The 21806-nt window shown below is 38.6% G+C and overlaps 1 protein-coding gene across 2 annotated transcripts in view; it reads left to right on the plus strand.

Moving 5' to 3' along the window:
* Positions 1-21806, plus strand: part of LOC149237062 (DExH-box ATP-dependent RNA helicase DExH6-like) — a 173812-nt gene that overhangs the window by 80624 nt on the left and 71382 nt on the right. For both annotated transcript variants that reach the window (XR_016246280.1, XM_089372581.1), the window contains exons 6-7: positions 7527-7617; positions 7719-7777. Coding sequence is in view for 1 of the 2 variants with exons in the window: in XM_089372581.1 (XP_089228707.1) it covers positions 7527-7617; positions 7719-7777 (150 nt within the window). In the remaining variant the exon portion in view is untranslated. The remainder of the gene's footprint in view (positions 1-7526; positions 7618-7718; positions 7778-21806) is intronic.

Consider the following 21806-nt stretch of genomic DNA (forward strand, 5'->3'; position numbering starts at 1 on the left):
ATTGTGAAACACTGGATTCTCAGAGAACTTGATGTAACTTTGATTGTCATAGTGGATCATGGTGGGTTCCAACTCTTGTCCAAACAAGTCTACGAGAAGCTTCCTCAACCAAATAGCTGCGTACACTGTCGAATTGGCAGCCATGTACTCAGCGTCGGCTGAGATTCATGCAACTTATCTTTGCTTTCGGCTGAACCAAAAGACAACTGCATCCTACATTATGTGCATACCGACAATGTGCTCTTCCTGTCTGTGGAGCTCCTTGCCCACTTTGTATCAGTACAAGCCTCAAGTGCCATCTCATGAACCTGACTATACTAGAATCCAAACTCTACAGTCCCCCTGAGATACCTTAATACGTGCTTGGCAACAACCCAATGTGCTCTAGTAGGCTTGACCATAAGCTGGCTCAAAGAGTTAACTACAAAACGTATATCTGGCAGCTTGTTTACGAAATACATCAACAACCCTATTAACTACTGGTAAAGTGAATGATCTACTCGCTCCGATTTGGATGTATCCACCTTCCTCCAGTGTGTGACTAGAGGTGTGGTTATGGGCTTGCAATCCTGCATGTGAAATCTCCTCAAAATCTTTAGGGCGTACTTGCTCTTCCCCAAGAAGATCTCTCCATCACCCTGCCCAACCTCCAACCCAAGGAAATAGTGCATCAACCCCATATCCTTCATCTCAAACTCGCTTGCAAGATCTCTCTTGCATTCTTGGATGAGCTTATTTGTGTCTGTCAAAATTAGATCGTCCACGTATAACACTAGAATAAGTGGCTCACCTCTAGCAACAATGTATTAAAGTTTGGGGTCCATTTAACTCTTGGTGAAGCCCAATCCCTAAAGGTATCTGCTTATCCGAGCATACCATGCACATGGAGCCTATTTGAGCCCAAACAAGGTTCTCTTGGGTCTGCATACATGTGTGTTGTTGCTGCATGCCTTAAACCCCTTCTGTTACCCTATATAAATCTCCTCCTCAACAACCACATTGAGGAATGTTGTTTTAACGTCCATCTGGTGGATCTTCCACCCCATATGAGTTGCAAGGCTTCAATAGCCTTGACATATGAAAATTTGGTCAATGGGGCAAAGGTCTCTTCATGATCGATCCCCTCTACCTGCGAGAACCCTTTTGCCACAAATCTTGCGTTATAACTCTTAATGCTCCCGTCAGACCCATGCTTGATCTTGTGGACCTAGTGAGAGTGCACTACAAATTTTCCCTTTGGCCTCGACACCACCTTCCATACATCATTCTTCATGATGGAGGCTTACTCCTCCACCATGGCATCTCTTGACACCTGCTGAATGGTTTCCTCTTGATAACTGGAAGACTCGACATCCAACAACTCCATCATAAGTGTCATGTATCCTGTGTACCTCTGTGGTTGTCCAATCTATTGAACTGATTGGCTAGGAGCTCCAACTTGCTCATGCGCCTCCTAGATCAACTGGTCTTCCCATCTCACCCTTCTTCTCCTTGTGCTGGGAGTCACGGCCTGAGTGGGCCCAACTCTCTCCTACAACTGCGTGTCCCCTCATCCTTTTGCTGCTTGGCTTGCCCATCAACATGTACAACTATAGTTTGAGGTGTTCGCTGAGCCTCCTACTTTGAAGCTTGACGCTCCTCTTGCATTGTACCCTGCCTGTGCTCTACGGACTTGCTCAAAGTCCTCCTCTCAAACTTTACATCTCTCCTCATGATATCTTCTTGAGTGCTGGCATATATATCCTGTACACCTTGGATATCTTGCTATAGCCCACGAAGATGCTCTTCGTTGCAGTGGGCTCCAACTTCCTAATTTTCTCTGTTGTACATGGCAGTACACCAAGCTATTGAATATCTGGAAATGTGACACATCCGATTTCTTCCCTGTAAATGCCTCCTTTAGTGTAACTCACCCAAATACTCTGTGGTTTCCATTTCTGTAAGAAAACTGTTGTATTGCATGCCTTAGCCCAAAGAAACTTGGGCAACCCTTGGTCATGCAACATGCATTTGGCCACTCCAACTATGACCTTGTTCTTGCGCTCTGCCACCTCGTTTTGCAGAGGATTATACAATGTAGTCAGCTCCCTCTTGATTGCCTTCTTGGCACGCAACTCCTTGAATGCGTTTGAGGTGTACTCCCCACCAGTATTAGATCTCACTGCCTTGATTTGATTTCTAGTCTAGTTTTCAACCAAGGCTTTGTACTCCAGAAACTTCTAGAAGACTTCGTCCTTCTTTTTCATGGAAAATATCCAGGTCTTCCTCGAATAATCATCTATGAAGGTGACATAATACTTATACCCACTAAGGGATATTGTAGATAAAGAACCATAAACATTTGAATGAACAAGGTCAAATGTAACCTTGGCCCTATTATCTTTTCTAGTAAAAGAGGTTTTGGCATACTTGCCAAGTGTGTAGCCCTTGCACACCTCATGGTTATCCATGCTACACTGTGGTTGCCCTGTTGCTATTTCCTTGAGAATCTTAAACGCACTATTGTGCAAATGCCCCATGTGCCTATGCGATAACTCCATAAACTCCCTGCTTGAGTCACGACTCCCTCTGTTAATTAAAGTTGATACTGTCTCAAACTATAATCTCTATAGGCCCTTGTGCCGAACCCCAATTTGCTTAGCCACCTTGGAGTCTGAGGGTTTTATAAAGGCCTACCTTGCTTGAAGGTCTCCTTGTACGCCTTATCCTCCAATGTTGAAACTGAAACGAGGTTCTTTTTGAGCCCAGGGACATAAATGACATGTCTGAGATACAGTGGGAATTGTACTAGTACGCTCGACCCGATACTTACCATCATCTCCCATCTCAATGTCGAACTGCATGTCCCTTTTTGACAATTCGTTGAAATACTTGTTGTTTCATGTCATATGACATAATGCACCACTGTCCACATACCATAAACTGGTAGCTATTGAGTTTGCCATTGAAGCGAACAAAGTTCGACCTTCAAGTTAAAATACTCCAGAAGACTTGGAATCTCTAGATCTCCATTGAGACACAAGAATATATATAAAATGCATGAATAAGAATGATGTTACAAATGAGAGTGAGGGGTTTGCGTATATACTAGGCAGTGCCTCTTCATGGAAGGTCATGTCCCATTTAGACATGCCTCTTTAGTACTAATTACTAATTAACTAATCATTATTACAATTATCGTCATTATTTATATTTATATTATTTATATATATTTTATTTGTAACATTGCCTTCCTCCTCAAAAAAGCTTTGTCCTCAAAGCTTGTTGAAGAAAAAGGCTTGATCTCTTTTTCAGTTTCGAATGTTTCCCTGTCTCAGAACTGCCATCTTCGTTGATACAAGTTGATATGATCTTCTAAGTGACAAACAAAACTGTCGCACTGAGAAGGGATCAGACCATCCTAGATCAATCTTCTGTGGAATCTTGCCATGACTGGAAACGTTTGATGAACTGTTATCACTGGATTGAGTTGTGCACACTTCAATATTCTTTGGAACATAAGTTTGTTGTTTATGTTATAAATAAGTAGCTTGATTGAATTGTCTACTTCGTGATTCAAATGTCGATAAGGAATTTTAGTGATTTGACTTTCCTTTATCTTGTTTGTGTCGTTTCCTTGATGTATTTGAAGTATTTGATTTCCTTTAGCGATGGAAGTTGCATGGTTAATTTCTGGATCTTCACTAAAATCTTTTGTTGTTGAAACTGCAATTTATGGGTACATCTTTACTTCATCTAGTTTGTCCTCTTCTTGAGTTGTGATATTGATTGGTTCGGTATTTTTTTTGTTTATCTTCAATTGGGGATGTTACGATTGGCGACTTCGATACTTCCTATTGAATACAATGTTCTAACCTGTCTTTTAACGACTTCTTGTCCTTCTTAAGCTTTTTAATTTGTGTTAGTAATTTTTCGCAATGATCCTTAAGTCGCAAGACTTCTTCATTTCTATCAGCAGTGATTTTATCAATTTCATTTTGCATATTTTGTAATACTCTTTTACCTTCTTGAAAAATTACTTTTGAGATATCTAGTATGTCTTCTGGTATTACTGAATTCGGCTTCACTGTAAGATCTTGTCGCGTTATTTTTTTCTTTTTGTAAGAAAATGTCAAAAACTTCTTCGTATTCATTATGAAGGAACCTAGGGTTTCCATCGATGGCGATCCTAGAATAATGTCACCTTGATCTTGCCATAGGGATCAAACAATTAATTGTGATACAAATGTATAATCTTCAACGTTTAATTGTAAATTTGTTATGTCATATATTTTGTTAAAACAATCAATTTTTTCAATTATATTTGACTCGAGAATCACTAATTGGTTTGTGATTTTAGGTTTTATAAATTTTTATTTCCGGCTGGCAAGATAGCGATAATAACATCTTTAGTCGACCCTTTAATTCTAAATAGCACCGAGGCATAGTTATATTTAGTTTATGGAAATCTTCCAACCTTCATTTCCGAATTAGATGTCATTTTGCTTGTAGAAATGAACTTAAAGTTTTAAAGGTAACCCTTTTTTAAAATAAACTTTCAAAACTTTAATCTTTCTTAATAACTTCAAAATAACTTCCTTAAATATTCTAAATTCTCCTTTAATAACTTCAAATGAAGCGAACAAAGTTCGACCTTCAAGTTAAAACACTCCAAAAGACTTGGAATATGTAGATCTCCATTGAGACACAAGAATATATATATGAAGTGTATGAATAAGAATGATGTTACAAATGAAAGTGAGGGGCCTGCTTAGATACCAGGCAGTGCCTTTTCATGGAAGGTCATGTCCCATTTAGACATGCCTCTTCAGTACTAATTACTAATTAACTAATCATTATTACAATTAATCTCATTATTTATATTTATATTATTTATATATATTTTATTCGTAACAGCCATGCAAGCGATTAGTGAAAACTCCTTGAAATGAGAATATATCTCATCTATCTCTGTAGAGGCTGCTACTTGGTCCTTCTTAGACCCTTTCTTCTTGTTAGGGCATTTAGTTGCATAGTGCCCAAACTGGTGGCACGAAAAGCACTTGATCTCACTGAGATCCTTTTACTTCTTCTTGTCCTTGGAGTTCAGTTCTCTACCACCACTGCTCTTTTTGCCTTTAGATCTGCCCCCTTTGCCGGCTAGGGCAAAGTTCTCTTCACCTTCTTCGGTCTTAACACAATATCGAACTTGTTTGCGGATCTCCACTTGGGCGCAGTCACCCCATAATCACTCCCAATTTGGAAGCTTTTCTCTGGCACAAATCCCATTTGTGAAGACTTACCATGATTTGGTGAAACCTAACAGGGAAAAATTCACCAGATGTCTATCTGGAACTGTCTTGTCCACACCAACCAATTCTTCCCTTGGGTAAATTTGGTGAGGCAAGACACCACAAAATTTGATTTGGACATTTTAATGTTCCTGAGCGTGTCCTAGAATACCAACTTCCCGGCCTTGCTCGAACCCTAAAAGAAACCAATGATGGCTGTCCATATGGCTTTGGTTGTCTTCTTCCCAGTCATGTGAGGAGTAATGTGGTCTATGACTCCTCCAAGATGATTCTTCTTGCCTTGGCATCCTTCTTGTTATGCTGAGCGAATTGCTGAGGGTTAGTGTGTTTAACTGGGACATTATCAACAAACTCCCATACCCCTTGCTCTTCTAGTTCTGCTGCTATCCTATCATGCGATAAAAAGAAGTTGGACACACCATGCAATCTGTCCTCAAATCTGAGACCCTGACACACCATGCTTTCAAATTGTACTACCCAGAAAACATAGTGGCCAAATTGAACAAGTGAATTCACTCCTTTTGAATCACAGCACTTTCTCTTGAGGATAAAACCTGTGTTTGGTCTTCAATTAGAGGCTACACTCTGATACCATGTTAGATTTCTTTAGAACCCAACAACTGATTCACAATTTTCTACTTGTAAAACCCAGAAATACAGGCAAGAGCTGTTCCGGAAACTTAAACAGCAAATACATTGAGTTCTCTAACTTAGCATGCACAACGGAAAATAAATAAATCTGAAAACAAACACATTCAATGCATAGAACACAAGATGTAGCCAGGAAACCCCAACTCTAGGGAAAACCCCCGGAGGGACAAGCGGCTTCGCACCTTAAAAATTTCTTTTCCTATTTCAAAGAGGACGTCTGTCTTATGAATCGATTGAAGAAGAAAGAAACTTAGCATAGAAGAGAGGCAAGGCAGAATAAGCGATGTTGGAGGCAGGGCTCCTAGAAGCTCATACCCGTCGAAAGGGAAATGATCTTTAGGTAAGGCCCCTCTCTTCACTAAGCTGCAAACTGTGTGTGTTTTCTATTAGCTCAGCAATTAATAAATTTTCAGAGATTTATACAGGAAGGGAATGCTTCACTTCTACAACTAACTCCAGTCAATAACTGTTCTGAATCAAAATCAAGATAACCCCTGTGCAATGCTTGCGCAGATCTGCTCTTTTGTGCACAAATGCGCACTGTATGGCTGCACAGGTTTATTTCACTTTGTGCACTGCAACTCGCTGTCCGGCCGCGCTGGTTCTGGGCTGGGCTTAAGGCTGCTCGGCCTCTTCCTTCCTGCCTCTCGATCCGTGATTTGCTTCCTGACTGCTGAAAACCCTTCCCTTGTTGAGCCAATCACACTGTGTTTTGTTCAAACTGGCCACTTACTCGCTCTATTTCCTCTTATAATTTTAACATAAGCTGCTCCTTCACTCTCAACAGCTGAGATTAAATAGTGATGAAAGGTTGAGATTAAATCTTTAGCTAACTTAGGATTATTAAATTCTTCCTAAGTCTAACTTTAGGAAATAGTTAAATAAATTATTATTATGATAAGTGGCTGTCTTGTGCGTCCCTCTACTAGCCTTAGCACCTAGGCAAGCGGAACCCTTACTGCCCTACTTCAATCAACTGAATAGCTTATAAGGTTCAACAGTTTGTGCAAGTTTAATTCACAGTTTATTACCTTGCCACACAAATGGTGGATTTAGTTAAACATCACAATTGGAAGAACTTATGATGTCCCGTGCTTTCAATTTTTACCTGCTTGTTTCACTTTTCTTCCTATAGATGCTTCATTTATAGGTGTCTCTTTTATATCATGTCACATGGTGATGTATGGATGATAGATTTTCTTTTCATTTTGATCTAGTAATAAGAAAAGTATTGATTCACCTATTTGTATTTTACAGTGTAACTGGGCATTGCATGTGTTTACGAGCAATTAATCATTAATTTGAAATTACTAATATGAATATTTTTCTGTATATTTTCTATATTTGGCTTTGGCACCTATGCTCTATTCCTTGCAATCCCCTGATATTTTGGGGGTCTCAACAGTTGTCTCTGAAATCTGTCTCTCTGTTCCCTCTTTCACCCATTCCCTGAAACTTGGTGAATAATAGCTGTAAATGCAAATTATTTCTGAAAAAGTGAAGGTAATACTTTTTATTCTTTCTGATGCTGGCAGGGAAAGTATCGATGGATTGAATAATTTATTATATTCTCTGTTATAACAGGTCCCACAATTTATATTGGATCATATGTGGAGCCAAGGCAAAAGCTGTAAAATACTATGTACACAACCTCGGAGAATATCCGCTACATCAGGTGCTGGTTTTATTTCATTCCAGCTAATTTTTTTTTGATATTTTTCATTCTTGAGTAAAATCTTTAAAAACTGACATAAGCTTTGATAAATACAATCTCAGTTGCGGAGAGAATAGCTACGGAAAGAGGAGAAAATGTTGGAGGGACTGTTGGGTATCAGGTACAACCTAATCGGTTTCCTTTTCTTGCAATTCATGTTCGAATGTTGACACATAATTCCTGTGTTGATAAAAAAAAGAAAAGAAAAAGCAGAGAAGTAATTATCGTATCAAGAAAATGCTGTAAATTTTTGGTGCAAATTGACTTCCCATGTGAAAGAGTTCATGACTTTGTGGGACAATATATGTTGAGAAAAGAAAACATAGCTTTTATGTTCCTTATTAGCTAAAATTGTAGATTCCTAGTAAGCAAAATTTGTAGATGGCCATCAGGAATCTTGGAAACTTAAGTGTTTCAGTCAGAAACAATGCTATGAACTGGATATTAATTATGAATCTGGTCTATGGAATTATAATCATGTGCTTCAGTAAAAAATAAATAATATTGCTTAGCTTTATGTTCTTTATTAGCTAAAATTGTAGATTCCTAGTCAGCAAAAATTTTAATATGGCCATATTTGCAGTCAATCTTGGAAACTTAAGTGTTTCTGTTAGAAATAATGCTTTGAAGTGGATATTAATTATGAATCTGTTCTATGGAATAATAATAATGTGTTTCACTTAGAAATAATTTTTTTCTATGTGGTTCATGGACCCCAGAGATTGGTGACCACTACGTCCACAGAGTATTTGTAACAGGAAGATTCACCCGACAAAATTACCTCCTGCGGGTTCAACCTCAGGGCTTGACCCCACGATTGTCAAGAGAATTGAACCCGCGACCCCTCTCAATTACAAAGATGCTTTAACAACGAGGACTCAACAAATTGAGCTAACCCTCGGGGCTAGTCATAAATAAATAATATTGTTATGAATTTGATATCAATTAGGAATCTAATCTATGGAATGAGAATCATGTTTTTTTCGCTAGAGAATATAATTATTAGTACATCAATTTACAAGTACATTGCATGTACCCCCACTTTATGTAATGTCCACATTTTTATTTGACTCCATAATACAACCAGGGTGGATTTCCAGGGCAGGGGATGGCCAGGTCAGAGGAGCAGTTTTATGTCATCAAGGGTCCTGATGGAGTGTTGAGGAATTTTTATGGGATCTAATGGCATTCACTTGGCATATTTAATCATCCACACAGTTTGCCTTTTGTTCCGTCGCATTTCGACAACTTTAAAAAAATTAGCATTATTATGCGGCCTAACTTAATGAGTTATGCTCGAGGTGGCATTCCGGGGAGATTGATTGATGGAGCACCTCAATGTAATAGCTCGTTGGAACTGGAACGAGAAGATCCACAGGATGGGATGCTGAGAAGAGACTTCCAGTAGCCGAAGAGAGTATGGTGGGTGATTTGCCTTTTTCCTTAGTTAAAAATGACTTTAATTTGTCATTTAATTAAGGAGAATAATTAACTGGAGAAAATGGGCCAAAAGTGACTAAAGTGAAATAAAATAAAATTAAAAGGTCACTTAAGATAAAGTCAATGGAGGAGCTTCTAGAATAATAATAAATAAGATGTTTCTAGAGGCTTGGAGATCTATCCATCAGATCTATAAAAGGGTAGGAGGAGATCATTTGGAGACATTTGGGATTTGTGTATTGTCTTTGTGGTGAGGTTTGGAGAACCTAGTTCTCTACTTCAGCAGCAGCCCTAGGACGGAAACCCTCGGGTGATTTAGTGAGTGGGTGGCACCCATCTCTTCCCTTGGTGGATCCATTCAAGGTTCAAAGGTTGCAGTTTATTGTTTTTCAGTTTGTTTTGGAGGTCAATTGCAGCATTATTGTAGATATATTTGAGGCTAATTTATCTTGAGCTGTATGGGTTGTATGTGCATGTAAACCCCAATTTATGTAAGATAATAAAGCTAAGAATTTTCTTGTTTAGTGTGTTATGGGATTAAGTGCTCTAGTTGTTAAATTTTACATGGCAATCTTTTGTTTCTGAATAAAAGTTTTATCTGAATAAATTTTGAGTTAGAATTTGAAGAAGAATTTTTATGTGAAGTGTTTGTTCCAAAGTTATCTCATTTGGGACATTACGATGGTATCAGAGCCTTGGTCTTGGCTCAGCCTATGGGTTTTTCAGTTTTCACTTGCAGCTATGATTGTTGGAAGGTTTTGTCGGAGAAGTCGATAACCTAGTTCTTGTAGTAAAATTAGAAAGGCTCTACAAATTTTTGTTATTGAGTGTGTGGAAAAATTCTAACGAATTGTTGTGGGCATAATTCATCAAAATCGGCCATATTGGAAGGGCGTGTGATTTTATTTGTTTCAAAGGTTTATTATTTTACAATGGGTAGAGAATTGCTATGTTGCAAGCCGAATTAACTTTCAATCCTAAACAATCTACATGATCGAGGGCGTCTTTGTAAAGGCCGTGAAATTACTGGCAACTAGTGCCTATTATATCCTGTAGCAGCCAAATTATTGTCACTGGGCCAAGAGAATTACAAGCATCCAGTAACTAATTCAAAGAAAGAAGAGCCACATTAAAACTATAGGCCGTGACCATGCAAGCTAATTTGGGGATGTGAAGCAAATGCGCAACCCAATTATATCAATGCACATGAGTCCTCTGCGCAAGTCGTAGTGTGATTAGAGGCTTTGGTTTGTGCAAGCAGTATGAGCATAGACTAATGTGATTTGGGGAGACTCTACGTTGGGCATATGCGAATGCAGCTGAAGCGAAGGACGTGATCATATTCGCTGTCCCGGGTTCAAGGTACTATTGTCGAAAACATCTTGCACCAGACAAGAAATCAATGTGGAAAATCAACGTAGAAATCAGTGTGGAAAATCAGCGTAGAAATCAATGTGTGAAATTTGCGTAGAAATCAGTGTGGAAATCACCGTGAAATTAGTGTGGAAATTTGCGTTTTTCACTAAGCCTGTGGGTTGTTGGTGTTGATACACCATCGTGAACAAAATACGTATGAATCCCATTCGGGTGTCAAAGGTGCGACCGTGACCATTCGACGCGGACTAATTCCCCCTCGGCTTTCCGTCCTGTACCCCCAGGGCATGTAGGCACTCTTAAAGTCGAAATTCTCAAGGGAGGAATTCATGCCGAATAACAATGGATCGATGCACCGCTCCATGCATAGACAAGGTATCGATTTTGTTATCCTGTGAAGACTGACTATCATTAGATTGATATACCTCTCCATGCATAAAGAATAAAAAGCTGCAATTTGGGTCAAAGGTACATAATTGTTAACTAGTGCGATTACTGAGCCATAATCTCACACGTATTCAAGAGTGACCAAGATGATGCACGAGAGTGCGTACCTGTGCAACAATATGCTAATTGAAGCGTGTTTGGGTTGAGCACATTATTGATCAGGGGCCGAGTTTATTCTCTTAGTGAGGCCGAGTCGCTATCTTACATTAAAATTAAAGGTTGAGCACAATTCATCCTAGACATGTCGAGTTTGGTTCCTCTATGGAGATCGATTTACTTGTTTTGAGGGCCCTCTATTATCCATAATTTGGAACCGAGTTTGCTACTCCAGGAGGCTGAACTTGTTGTTTGAGGCGTTGAGTTTCTCTCAAATCTCTTAGATCTGTGGAAGTCGAGTTCCTGTAGGTGGAAAAATTATCTATATACTTTGGAGACCAAGTTGTTGAGTTTGGATGCCAAATATTGGAGGCCAATTACACCAGTTTGGAGGGCTGGGACAATAACTCTTGTGGAGGTTAAGTTTTGGTGAATTTGCTTGAAGGCTGAGGTTATTGTTGCAAACCGAGTTACCTTTTTACCTCAGACCAAGGTCCTGTCATAGCTTGTGGAGAAAACATAGTCTTTGGCAAGTCACCTTCATTTTTGGAGTTGAATACTGTAGCAAAGGAAGTCAACAGAGAAGTAGTCTCCGGTTCTTGCATATTCTTCCTTCTAATTTGGTCTTTGAAATTCTTATCAATTCTGTTCTCAAATGGTTTCAAGAAATTTGTTTACAACAGGACAATGGTTGTGAGCCTTATATCCTCTTCACCAACCTGTGTCATGTAATAGGTGTTGAGTGGGAATAGTGTATGATGCCTGTGTTGTCAGGAAGAATAGAATAGAGCTAGAATTTGGTATGTGGTCAGACAGTGAGTCTTATTCATATGTACGTCAATAAAATATCTTGCTGGACATTTTATTGAGTCAAAAGCTACCTATCGTAGTAGTCAAATGCCCCTTTTTTGTCATATGTGCTCAACAAATTTGAGGGAAGAAATTGATGTGTATGCCTTGTGATGGTTATTATATTGAGAGGTTGAAAGTTGTTTGATGTCATTGCCATGTACTGTTAGAAGTTTTTTTTGCTAAACGATGGAGATTTTAAAACATCTTATGAGTCAACACAACAACACGTTAGTGGACAAATGATATAGACCAGAAAGCCAGACGGAACAACAAACCCTTCTCAAATGTGGTTGTTGCCATTCTTCAAAAAGAACAACCAAAGGATGTGTAGAAGTGGCAGGAGTTAGGACACAACATTTTTTTCTCTTGGGACAGATTTGAAGCGCGTGAGGGTCACATGGAAAGTTCTCTTCAAACTTGATGAACTAGATGCCCTCCTTTCCAAAGTGAGCCAGTTAGAAGGGAAGAAGCTAATTTGGGCTCTAAAACCATTTATGCTTGCTCTCATACAACACAAGTTCTTGGAGGAACCTTGTGAAGGGGTTAGAATTCGAGTTGCATCTTGTCTCAATAACATAATGAGACTAATTGTCCCTATAGCTCCTTACAATGATGATGTTATGAGGAGAGTTTTCAGATTGATAGTAGAGACTTTATAGCGCTTGGGTAACAGTGCAGGCTCTACCTTTGGTAAGAAGCTGGAGAATTTAGAAGTCATGGCCATGGTTAGAACTTATGAAATCGTGTTTGATCTAGAGTGTGATGGTTTGATCCTATAGATGTTCCATTGCTTCTTTAGCGTTAGGAAACATCATCCCGACACGGTCATAGCACACATGCAGTCCATATTGTCATCATGTATGAGAGGTCGTGATGCCATTTGTCGGGAGTTATAGTCTTGATTGTTGTCTATTTGGAGGAGATAGCAGTTGGTCTCACTTGTTTCTTATGAGCTAGCCGAAAGGTTGGTTGAGCAGAACACTGGGCTGTACACGAGACAGTTAATCAGGGAGGAGCTACTCAGGTTTGGGGGATCATGCAGTAGGAATGAGCTGAGGAGGAAGGGACTTTGCTTCATTTGTAGGGGACCTGACCACTCATGCTTGAGTGACACTGAGGAGATGACAAAGGTAGAACAGGAGGAGATTCCTTCTAAGTCTCAACGCGAGGATTCTTCTTTGGACGAGTTCATGGGTTCATTCGAGGATGCCTCTGAGGAGCATGAGTCATGTGGGGTTGTTGACAACAGGCTAGATTTATGTTCAAGTGCACATGGTGAGCAGTTAATGGACCCTATGGGAGACAATCAGGATAGTGTGTCGCTAGTGATGAGTCAACATGAGCAGCATATGATGGAGCATGGGTTAGCTGAGGAGGATGAGGCACACAATATGCATGATGAGCCTTTTGGGAGAGCCAGTTGGAGGTTCTTATTGAACTCGTGATGGTGGAGGATGAACAACCATCCTTGGGCTCAACCATTGATGACCAGCAAACATATGTACAGACAGTTCGTAGGGTGACAGTATTCGCTGACACTTGTCCTCAGGAGATGCTGGAATATGACAGGACAATTTGGTAGGAGATTGGTGGACTAGAGGAGCGTGGAGTTTCCTATTAGGTGAGGGAGATGGCAACACATCCATCTTTGGGTCTACCCACTGATGAGGTGCAGACAGATGTAGTGGCAGCCAACCGAGCTACAACATTTTCAGGCAGCAACCCTCTCCAAGAGTACATAGACAGGGCTTGCAGCGCAATTTGCCCACTTTTTCATATTAGAGGGAGAGGGGCATGATTTCTTGGACATGTTTTGAATCTTTGATTGACCGAGTAGAGCATCAGGAGTTGAGCATGGACTAGTATCAACGTAGCAAACGTTTCCTTTGCATAGGTGTCCATACATTAGATTGGCGGGAGATCATGAGTTGGTATCCCTTTTATGGAGTATCAACCTTAGTTCGGGGCACAATACAGTAGGGGCACTTAGATGAGGGGGTTACCATATGTTTCAGTGCGTAGTGGGATGCAGATCGACAATTCACCAGTGTATCAGTAGCACTAGCCCAACATCAGTAGAGTGGGGTTGACCTCGACCTATGCCTGAGGTTGGATTGGAGAGAGGTGATGAGTTGGTACGCGGTGGATGGAGCAACATTCATAGTTGGAGTTATAGCACAACATGAGCCTTGGAACCTTGATACTTGTTCTTGGTGGCAGTGGAATCCAGGAGGATTCGTTGATAGCAGGTTCAGTTGGAGATTGGTATGGGATCTAGGCATTGAGGGGTTCGTTCATGGTGGGTTGACAACTTGACACAGGAGCAGGGCATCACCCAGTGGTTTGTATGGGATCCGAGCATTGGGTCTCATTTGCTTCGGGCCATAGATTTGTCCACAGATCTGGATTCGTTGAGGGAAAGAAATCTTGGGCGGGAGGACTGTAATGTCCCCATTTTTATTTTTCTCCATAGTACAACCAGGGTGGATTTCCAGGGCAGGGGATGGCCAGGTTAGAGGAGCAGGTTTATGTCATCAGGGGTCCCAATGGAGTGTTGAGGACTTTTTATGGGATCTGATGGCATTCGCTTGGCATATTTCATCATCCACACAATTTGCCTTTCGTTCTGTCGCATTTCGACAAATTTAAAAATTTAGCATTATTATGGGGCCTAACTTAATGAGTTATGCTCGAGGTGGCATTCCATGGAGATTGATTGATGGAACACCTTAATGGAATAGCTCGTTGGAACTGGAACGAGAAGATTTACATGATGGGATGTTGAGAAGAGACTTCCAGTGGCCGAAGGCAGTATGGTGGGCGATTTGCCATTTTCCTTAGTTAAAAATGACTTTAATTAGTCATTCAATTAAGGAAAAATAATTAATTGGAGAAAATGGGCCAAAAGTGACTTAAGTGAAATAAAATAAAATTAAAAGGTCACTTAAGATAAAATCATTGGAGGAGCTTCTAAAATAATAATAAAATAATAAAATAAGATGCTTCTAGAGGCTTGGAGATCTATCCATCATATCTATAAAGGGGGAGGAGGAGATTATTTGGTGAAGAGTAAGAACTGTTGCACATGTTTCGGGGAATCTAGAGATGAGGTTCTTTGCCATTCTTGAGGTGCTCTACAGGTATTTGGAATTCAGTGAGCCTTCTCTTCTAAGTCCTCTGGAACGTTTAATAATATCTCTCTGTCCAACTCTGGTGTGCTAACAAGCTTCTAAATATCTTCACAACCTGCTCCATAGACTTCTTATTTCCATCATCAACATTGTCCAAATCTCATGCAGTATAACTTGCAAACCAAGTAATCTCCTTTTCAACCTTTGCACATCTTCTGCCACAACATATTTCAATATTGTATTATCTATACCAATTGATGTGTTACCTATTCCAATATTGTATTATCTATACTTTAGTTGTATTATCTCAACTAAAGTCAAGCCATTGTTCTGCTATTTTATCCAGGTCCTCTTCTTTCCCTTCTTTTCCTTTCCTTAAGCTTTTTATGTTTGGATTATCAGATCTAAAAGAGCATCCATCTTAAGGCAGTCATTGACTATTAAGTACAAAGTATAGTCCTGAAGATCTACTCCTTGATTTCATAATACATCCATGCCATTGCTTAATTTACACAGGGCATGGAGAAAGTTCACATGTTTAAGAAATATAAAAATGAAGGTTTCTCTGGCGTAATGTGCACTAACATGATGCTTGAAGGGACAACCTTATCGTTCATCTCATTTTTATTGTTGAGAATGTATCTCACTCTTTGTATTACACATTTTAGGTCCATCGCACGCAAATTTAGAATTAACTTTTAGGTATCTGCCTTTATCTTATATTAGGGCATGTTGAGAAATTCATTAGGGTGGCAATTTAATTGATTTCTCTTATTATGACATTATCTTGTGATGTTTCATTATTATTTCTTCTTTCAATTTATTTGCCTTGATCTTATATTAGGGCATGTTGTGAAATTCATTAGGGTGGCAATTTAGTTGATTTATCTTATTATGATATTATCTTTGTGATGTTTCATTATTATTTCTTCTTCTTTCAATTTATCTTGTTCTTATCATCAAGACTAATGCCAATCAATAAACAAAGGAGGACACAAGATGTAGGCACACAGCCAGGGCAAAACTCCTAGGTAGGGGAAAACCCAGTCAAGAACTCTTCCTTCAATAGATTCAAAAAACAAAACTGAGATGACCAAGGCCCTTATAACCATAACCAAAGACTTCTTCCATCCATCAAGTCAACCTTGTTACATCATGCTTCAGTTCCGAGTCCTGTATTCAAGATTTTGTTCTTCAGTCTGTACTCAATACTTTGTACCTGAAACAATATGATAACACAATCCTGTAATCCTTGATAGACTTCGGTACTATTCTTCAGTCTTGCAATGGTGTCATACTTCTTTCCTGTGGCAGCCTACTCATGCTTTGGTTTTGTCGCAACCCTAATCAAGCTTCGATCCTGTAGGAGCCTAGTCATGCCTTGGTTCAGTCATGCTTCGGTTATGTGATGGTTCAGATGTCTCGCCCTGCAATTATATAATCCTTCAACCTCCGAATTATCTTACTCTGTAACCAACCAAACTTGTTATTCCTTCTCCGAGTTGACATGTATATTTATAGCTGTTTCCAACTATAAAATGAGTCGACATGAGCAATTTCTGAGGCCAACTTGTAGAAGATTAGTTTGGAGGCCGACTTGCAAGGTGACTTGATGGAGGAAGCTTTTGACATGACAAAATAGATTTTGACTTTGACTTTAAAAATCCTAAAAGCCTACAATGGAGGCTTGACTTATGCCAATTGACTGGAGTGGATAACCATGATTTCTTTGAATAAAATACATATATATATTTTTAAAGACTGACTGAAGGTTTTTTACAAGAAGGGCCCTGGCATAAATAAGCCCTTGGGCACCTTTTCGAGAAGGGACATGATCTTTGATCGTGCCCAAGTTACATAATTAATTAATTACATAACATTGCCTTCCTCTTGAAAAGATGCTTTGTCCTCAAAGCATATGTAACAAAGGGTGTTTTTAGTAAAAAGCTTCTGTCTCCCAGGAGGCTTTTTCTTCTGGTAGATCCTTCCACTTGATAAGGTATTCTTTAATTACTCGAGATTGCAACTTCCTTCATCATCCCTAGTGGTAACATTTCCTTTTGGTTCTAAGGTGAACTTTCCTTCATCATCTAATATCGGAAGCGTTGTTTGTGCTGATTTGTGTCTGCCCAATGCCTTTTTAAGACAAGTTACATGGAAAAGTTGTGGACTCGACTATTGCCCGAAAGGTTTAAGCTGTATGCTACTTGGCTGATCTTTTTGTTCATCTGATATGGTCCATAAAACTTTGGCACCCATTTGTTTTTTCCTTTTTGTTTTAGGGATTATTTCTCTTAAGGCCGAAGTTTAACAAATACCCATTCTCCAACTGGAATTCTCTCTCTGTTCTATGTCAGTTGCCCTGCTGCTTCATGCGGTTTCTTGTAATACTTAGATTTTATTTCAATGTTTGAAAAACTTTTTGGGTTTTTTCTAATTGCTCCTTAACTGCTTGAACTTTTGTCTCGGAAATGGCCAAATCCTTCCATTTGGGAGGTTCATATCCGTACAGAGCTTGAAATGGGGTCATCTTTGCGGAAGTGTGATAAGTTGAATTGTACCACCATTCAGCGAGATGTAACCACTAAGCCCACTTATTTTGTTTTTTTGCTGCATAACAACGAAGGTAAGCTTCTAAGCACTTATTGACAGTTTCTGTCTGACCGTCTGTTTGAGGATGATATGCATAACTCATGTTGAGGTATGTTCCAATATGTTTGAAAAGCTCCTTCCAAAAACTCCCTTTAAATTTAGAATCTCTATCACTAACAATGATTTTAGGAAATCCATGTAATTTGTAGGCATTCTTGCAAAATATGTCGACGATCTCTTTTGCCCAATCTGATTTCTTCATTCCTATGAAGTGTGCATACTTTTTGAGTCTATCTACTACTACAAGAATTTTATCTTTCCCGCCTGACATGACTAATCCTTCAATAAAATCCATTGATATTTCTTCCCATTTTTGGTTTGGGATATTTAAGGGGTGGAGCAAACCTGGGGTCATAATGTTCTCACTTTTATTTCGCTAACATTGATCACATTTTGCTACATATTTTTGAATATCATTATTCATACCCTTCCAGAAGAATGATTGACGTGCATTATAGTAGGTTTTAAAGAATACTATGTGTCCGACTGATGGTGAATCATGCGACTCTTTGAGATTCTTGGCTTTAAATTTGGAATTTGAACTAAGATAAATTCTTCCTTTGTACCATAGAATATATCATCTTTCCATTCAAATTTTAAATTTTGATGAAGGTTATTGATTATATCACTTGTTTCTGGGTCTTTTTCATATTCACTCCAAATCTCATTAAGCTATTCGGGAACAACCACTGAAACTGCAAGTAATGATGGTTCTTCGTCTTCCCTAGACAACTACTACGTTATCTTTCCCTTTCTTATGTAATTTATCCATGTCGAAGGCAACAATTTTTTCAATCCATTTTTGTTGTTCTGTAGATAGGGTTTTCTGCTGGAGGAGATGCTGAAGACTATTATGATATGTTCGTATTAAGAACTTACTTCCCAAAAGATATTGTCTCCATTTGGCTAATGCGTGCATAATAGCAACCATTTCCTTGTTGTATGGAGACTTGAGACGTTCTTGCTTATTGAGCTTCCTGCTTTCAAATGCGATTGGGTGACCATCCTGCATTAGTACTGCTCCTATGCCAAAACTTGAAGCATCACACTCAATTACAAATGGTTTTGAGAAGTTTGGAGTTGCCAATATAGGAGCATTAGACATAACTTCCTTCAAGTCTTCAAAACACTTTTTTGCCTCATCATTCCATCGAAATGAGTTCTTCTTTAGAAGGTTCGTTAGGGGTGTGGTTATATGGGCGTAGTTTTTAATAAATCATCAATAATACTCGGTCAATCCTAAGAATCCTCTTAGCTTGGAGATATTAACTGGTTTGGGCCATTCCCTTATGGACTTGATCTTAATAGGATCTAGTTTTACTCCTTCCTTGGATATTATATGTTCGAGATACTCTACTTCTTTCCCAAAAGTGCATTTGGATTTCTTGGCATAGAATTGATGCTCTTCTAGTATAGTAAGAACTTGCTCCAAATCATAGTTGCAGGAAGCGCCCCCCCCCGGATCCTAGGCCGGAATCGCATCCCGTACGGAAGCGTTCCAGAAGCGCCAGCCGAAGCGCGATTCCAGTTTTGACGAAGCGCGGTTCCGAGTTTTTGGAGCGATTCCTGGTTACACTTACGTGCTTGTGACACTGGGGTTACACTTTCGGGTTGGGTAGCCATGAATATTTTATTGTCAACGTTTATTCTTATACAACTACATGTATAAATTTCGTTTCGTTAATTACGCGTGGCCCAATTACGTAGAGCTTAGGGCCTTTTAATAAGACTGTTATAGTTATTGTTATTTATAGTCATGTGTTTAAACGGAGACTCAAGGTATAATTGATACGAAAATCCATTTCTTATAAATTAATGCTTAATTTAATTTCAACTTCAAAATTATTGTTATAGTGTTATAAATAGAAAAACAATATATCACGATTATATTTATATTTTCATATAATCTTAATGCTTTTGAAAGTAATAAAATAAATAAATTTTTATAATATATCTATATATATAATAAATTTTTTATTTTATATATATATATATATATTCGAGTACAAAAATAAATATATTTAACAATTATTTATTTATTATATTACATAAATAAATTATGAATATATTTAATAATTCTTTATTTATTATCTTGTCAAAACATAATCATTTTTAATATTTTAAATGGAGAAGAAGTGAGTAACATGTTGCAAAGTATATAATACCATTTAAATTTATGATCCAGATTCTAGAACAAAGTTTTTGGAATAATAGCGCCATATTAATAGAACAAAGTTTTGGAATCATGGATGCCATATCTATCTTGATTTATGCAAAAATATGCATGTTTTCATGTCTTCTACAATTAATTTGGTATTTGGGATGTTTGTTTTGAGTATAAATGCAAAAAAATATAAAAATATATATATATATATATAGCAGACGCTTCCGCGGACGCTTCGCTTCCTAGATTTTTGGAAAATGACGCTTCCGCGCTCCCGCTTCCGCTTCCGCGCTCCCGCTTCCGCTTCCGCGCTCCCGCTTCCGCTTCCGCGCTTCCGCTTCGCTCCCGCTTCGTGCAACATTGCTCCAAATGTTGTAGGTGCTCCTTCCATGTTTTACTATAAAGTAGAATGTCATCAAAGAACACCAATACAAACTTCCTTAGATATGGATGAAATAGCTCGTTCATAATAGCTTAGAAGGTTGCTGGTGCATTGGTTAAACCAAAAGGCATTACTTTAAACTTGTAATGACCATCATGTGTTCGGAAAACAGTTTTTCCTATGTCTTCCAATTTTGAGAAGTATTTAGCACCATGTAGTTCATCCAACATTTCATCGATAAAAGGGATTGGAAACTTGTTATTAATTGTTATTTTGTTTAGTCCTCGATAATCAACGCATAATTTGAACAATCCATCTTTCTTTGGAACTAATACAACTGGAGCAACATATGGACTTCTACTTTTTGTGATAATGCCACATTTTAAAAGATCCTGGACTAATCTTTCAATTTCTCTTTTTTGATGATGTGGATATCGATCTTGGACTTCCGGTGCTACTTCGTTGACCAAATTTGAAGTTAACATTTCTAATTGTTGACACTGTACTAAATAAGCTAGTGCTCCCTTTCGAATCATTATCATCATCTGGGATGATGATACAATTTGATTCTTAAGGGACTGGAACCCATATAACTTGTATTTCCCCCCTTACCATTTAAATTTTATAAATTGCTTTTGATGGTTGGCAGATTAAGTACCTAGGTTTTGAAGCAATTGGATACCTAGGACCACATCCACTCCTTTTAACGGTACAATGTAAAATGAAGATTCTAGATTATAGTCTTGAATTTGTAATTTGACTTTATGGCATTTCCTTACCTTTTCAATTTCTTACCATTAGCGACCATAATTTTCATGTTGGGCATGGGAAACATAAAAATGTTGAGTCTTTCCGCCATCGTCAAGTCCAAAAAGTGGTGGGTGCTTTCAGTGTTGATTAGAACCATTACGTTGCTCTTTTTGATGTGTCCTTTTAACGGTAATGTATGGGGTTGAGATATCCCTGGCATGGCCGATAATGATATTGGAAAAATATTCTCATTTTCTGGTTTTGGAGAATATTCGATTTGTTCTACATCTGATTCTTTATTGTCCGAATCATTAGTTGCTTCACATCGATACAGGTTCTTGGTTTCTTTCCCTTTAGTACATCTATGTTTAGGGTCCCATTTTTCGCCACAATGTTTGCACTTGCCCTCTTTCATTCTTTGCATTTCCAAGTTAGTTTTTTTTCCTTCCCGAAGATGTGGTGGAACATATTTGGTGTTATCTGTGTTTGCAACTTGGGAAAATCTTTGTCTTGAATATACTCTTTAAACTTTTGGCCACTACATCTTTTCGTGCTTCTTTTCAACATCTTTTGCCTTTTGTCTTGCTACTTCTATAGAAGTGATGTCATGGAGGTCAAGCTCAACCTGGATATGGGGTTTAAGTCCTATGATGTATGATTGAATGAGACGAGTTTTTGATAATCCATGTACTCGTGTAGCTAAAGTTTCCCATTCTCGAGGGTATTCATCCACATCCCCTTTTTGTTGCAGTCTGGTGAGTGCCGAGAAGAACTCTTCTTCTTTAACACCTTGGAATTTTTTAAATAATGCATTTTTGAATTTCCTCCAACTAATAGCAAGTGTCGTCTTTTTCCACTACAT

This window comes from Pinus tabuliformis, chromosome 8, assembly GCF_031772625.1.
Source record: "Pinus tabuliformis cultivar Carrire ecotype Pingquan chromosome 8, CPIR1, whole genome shotgun sequence".
Classification (NCBI taxonomy): Eukaryota; Viridiplantae; Streptophyta; class Pinopsida; order Pinales; family Pinaceae; genus Pinus; species Pinus tabuliformis.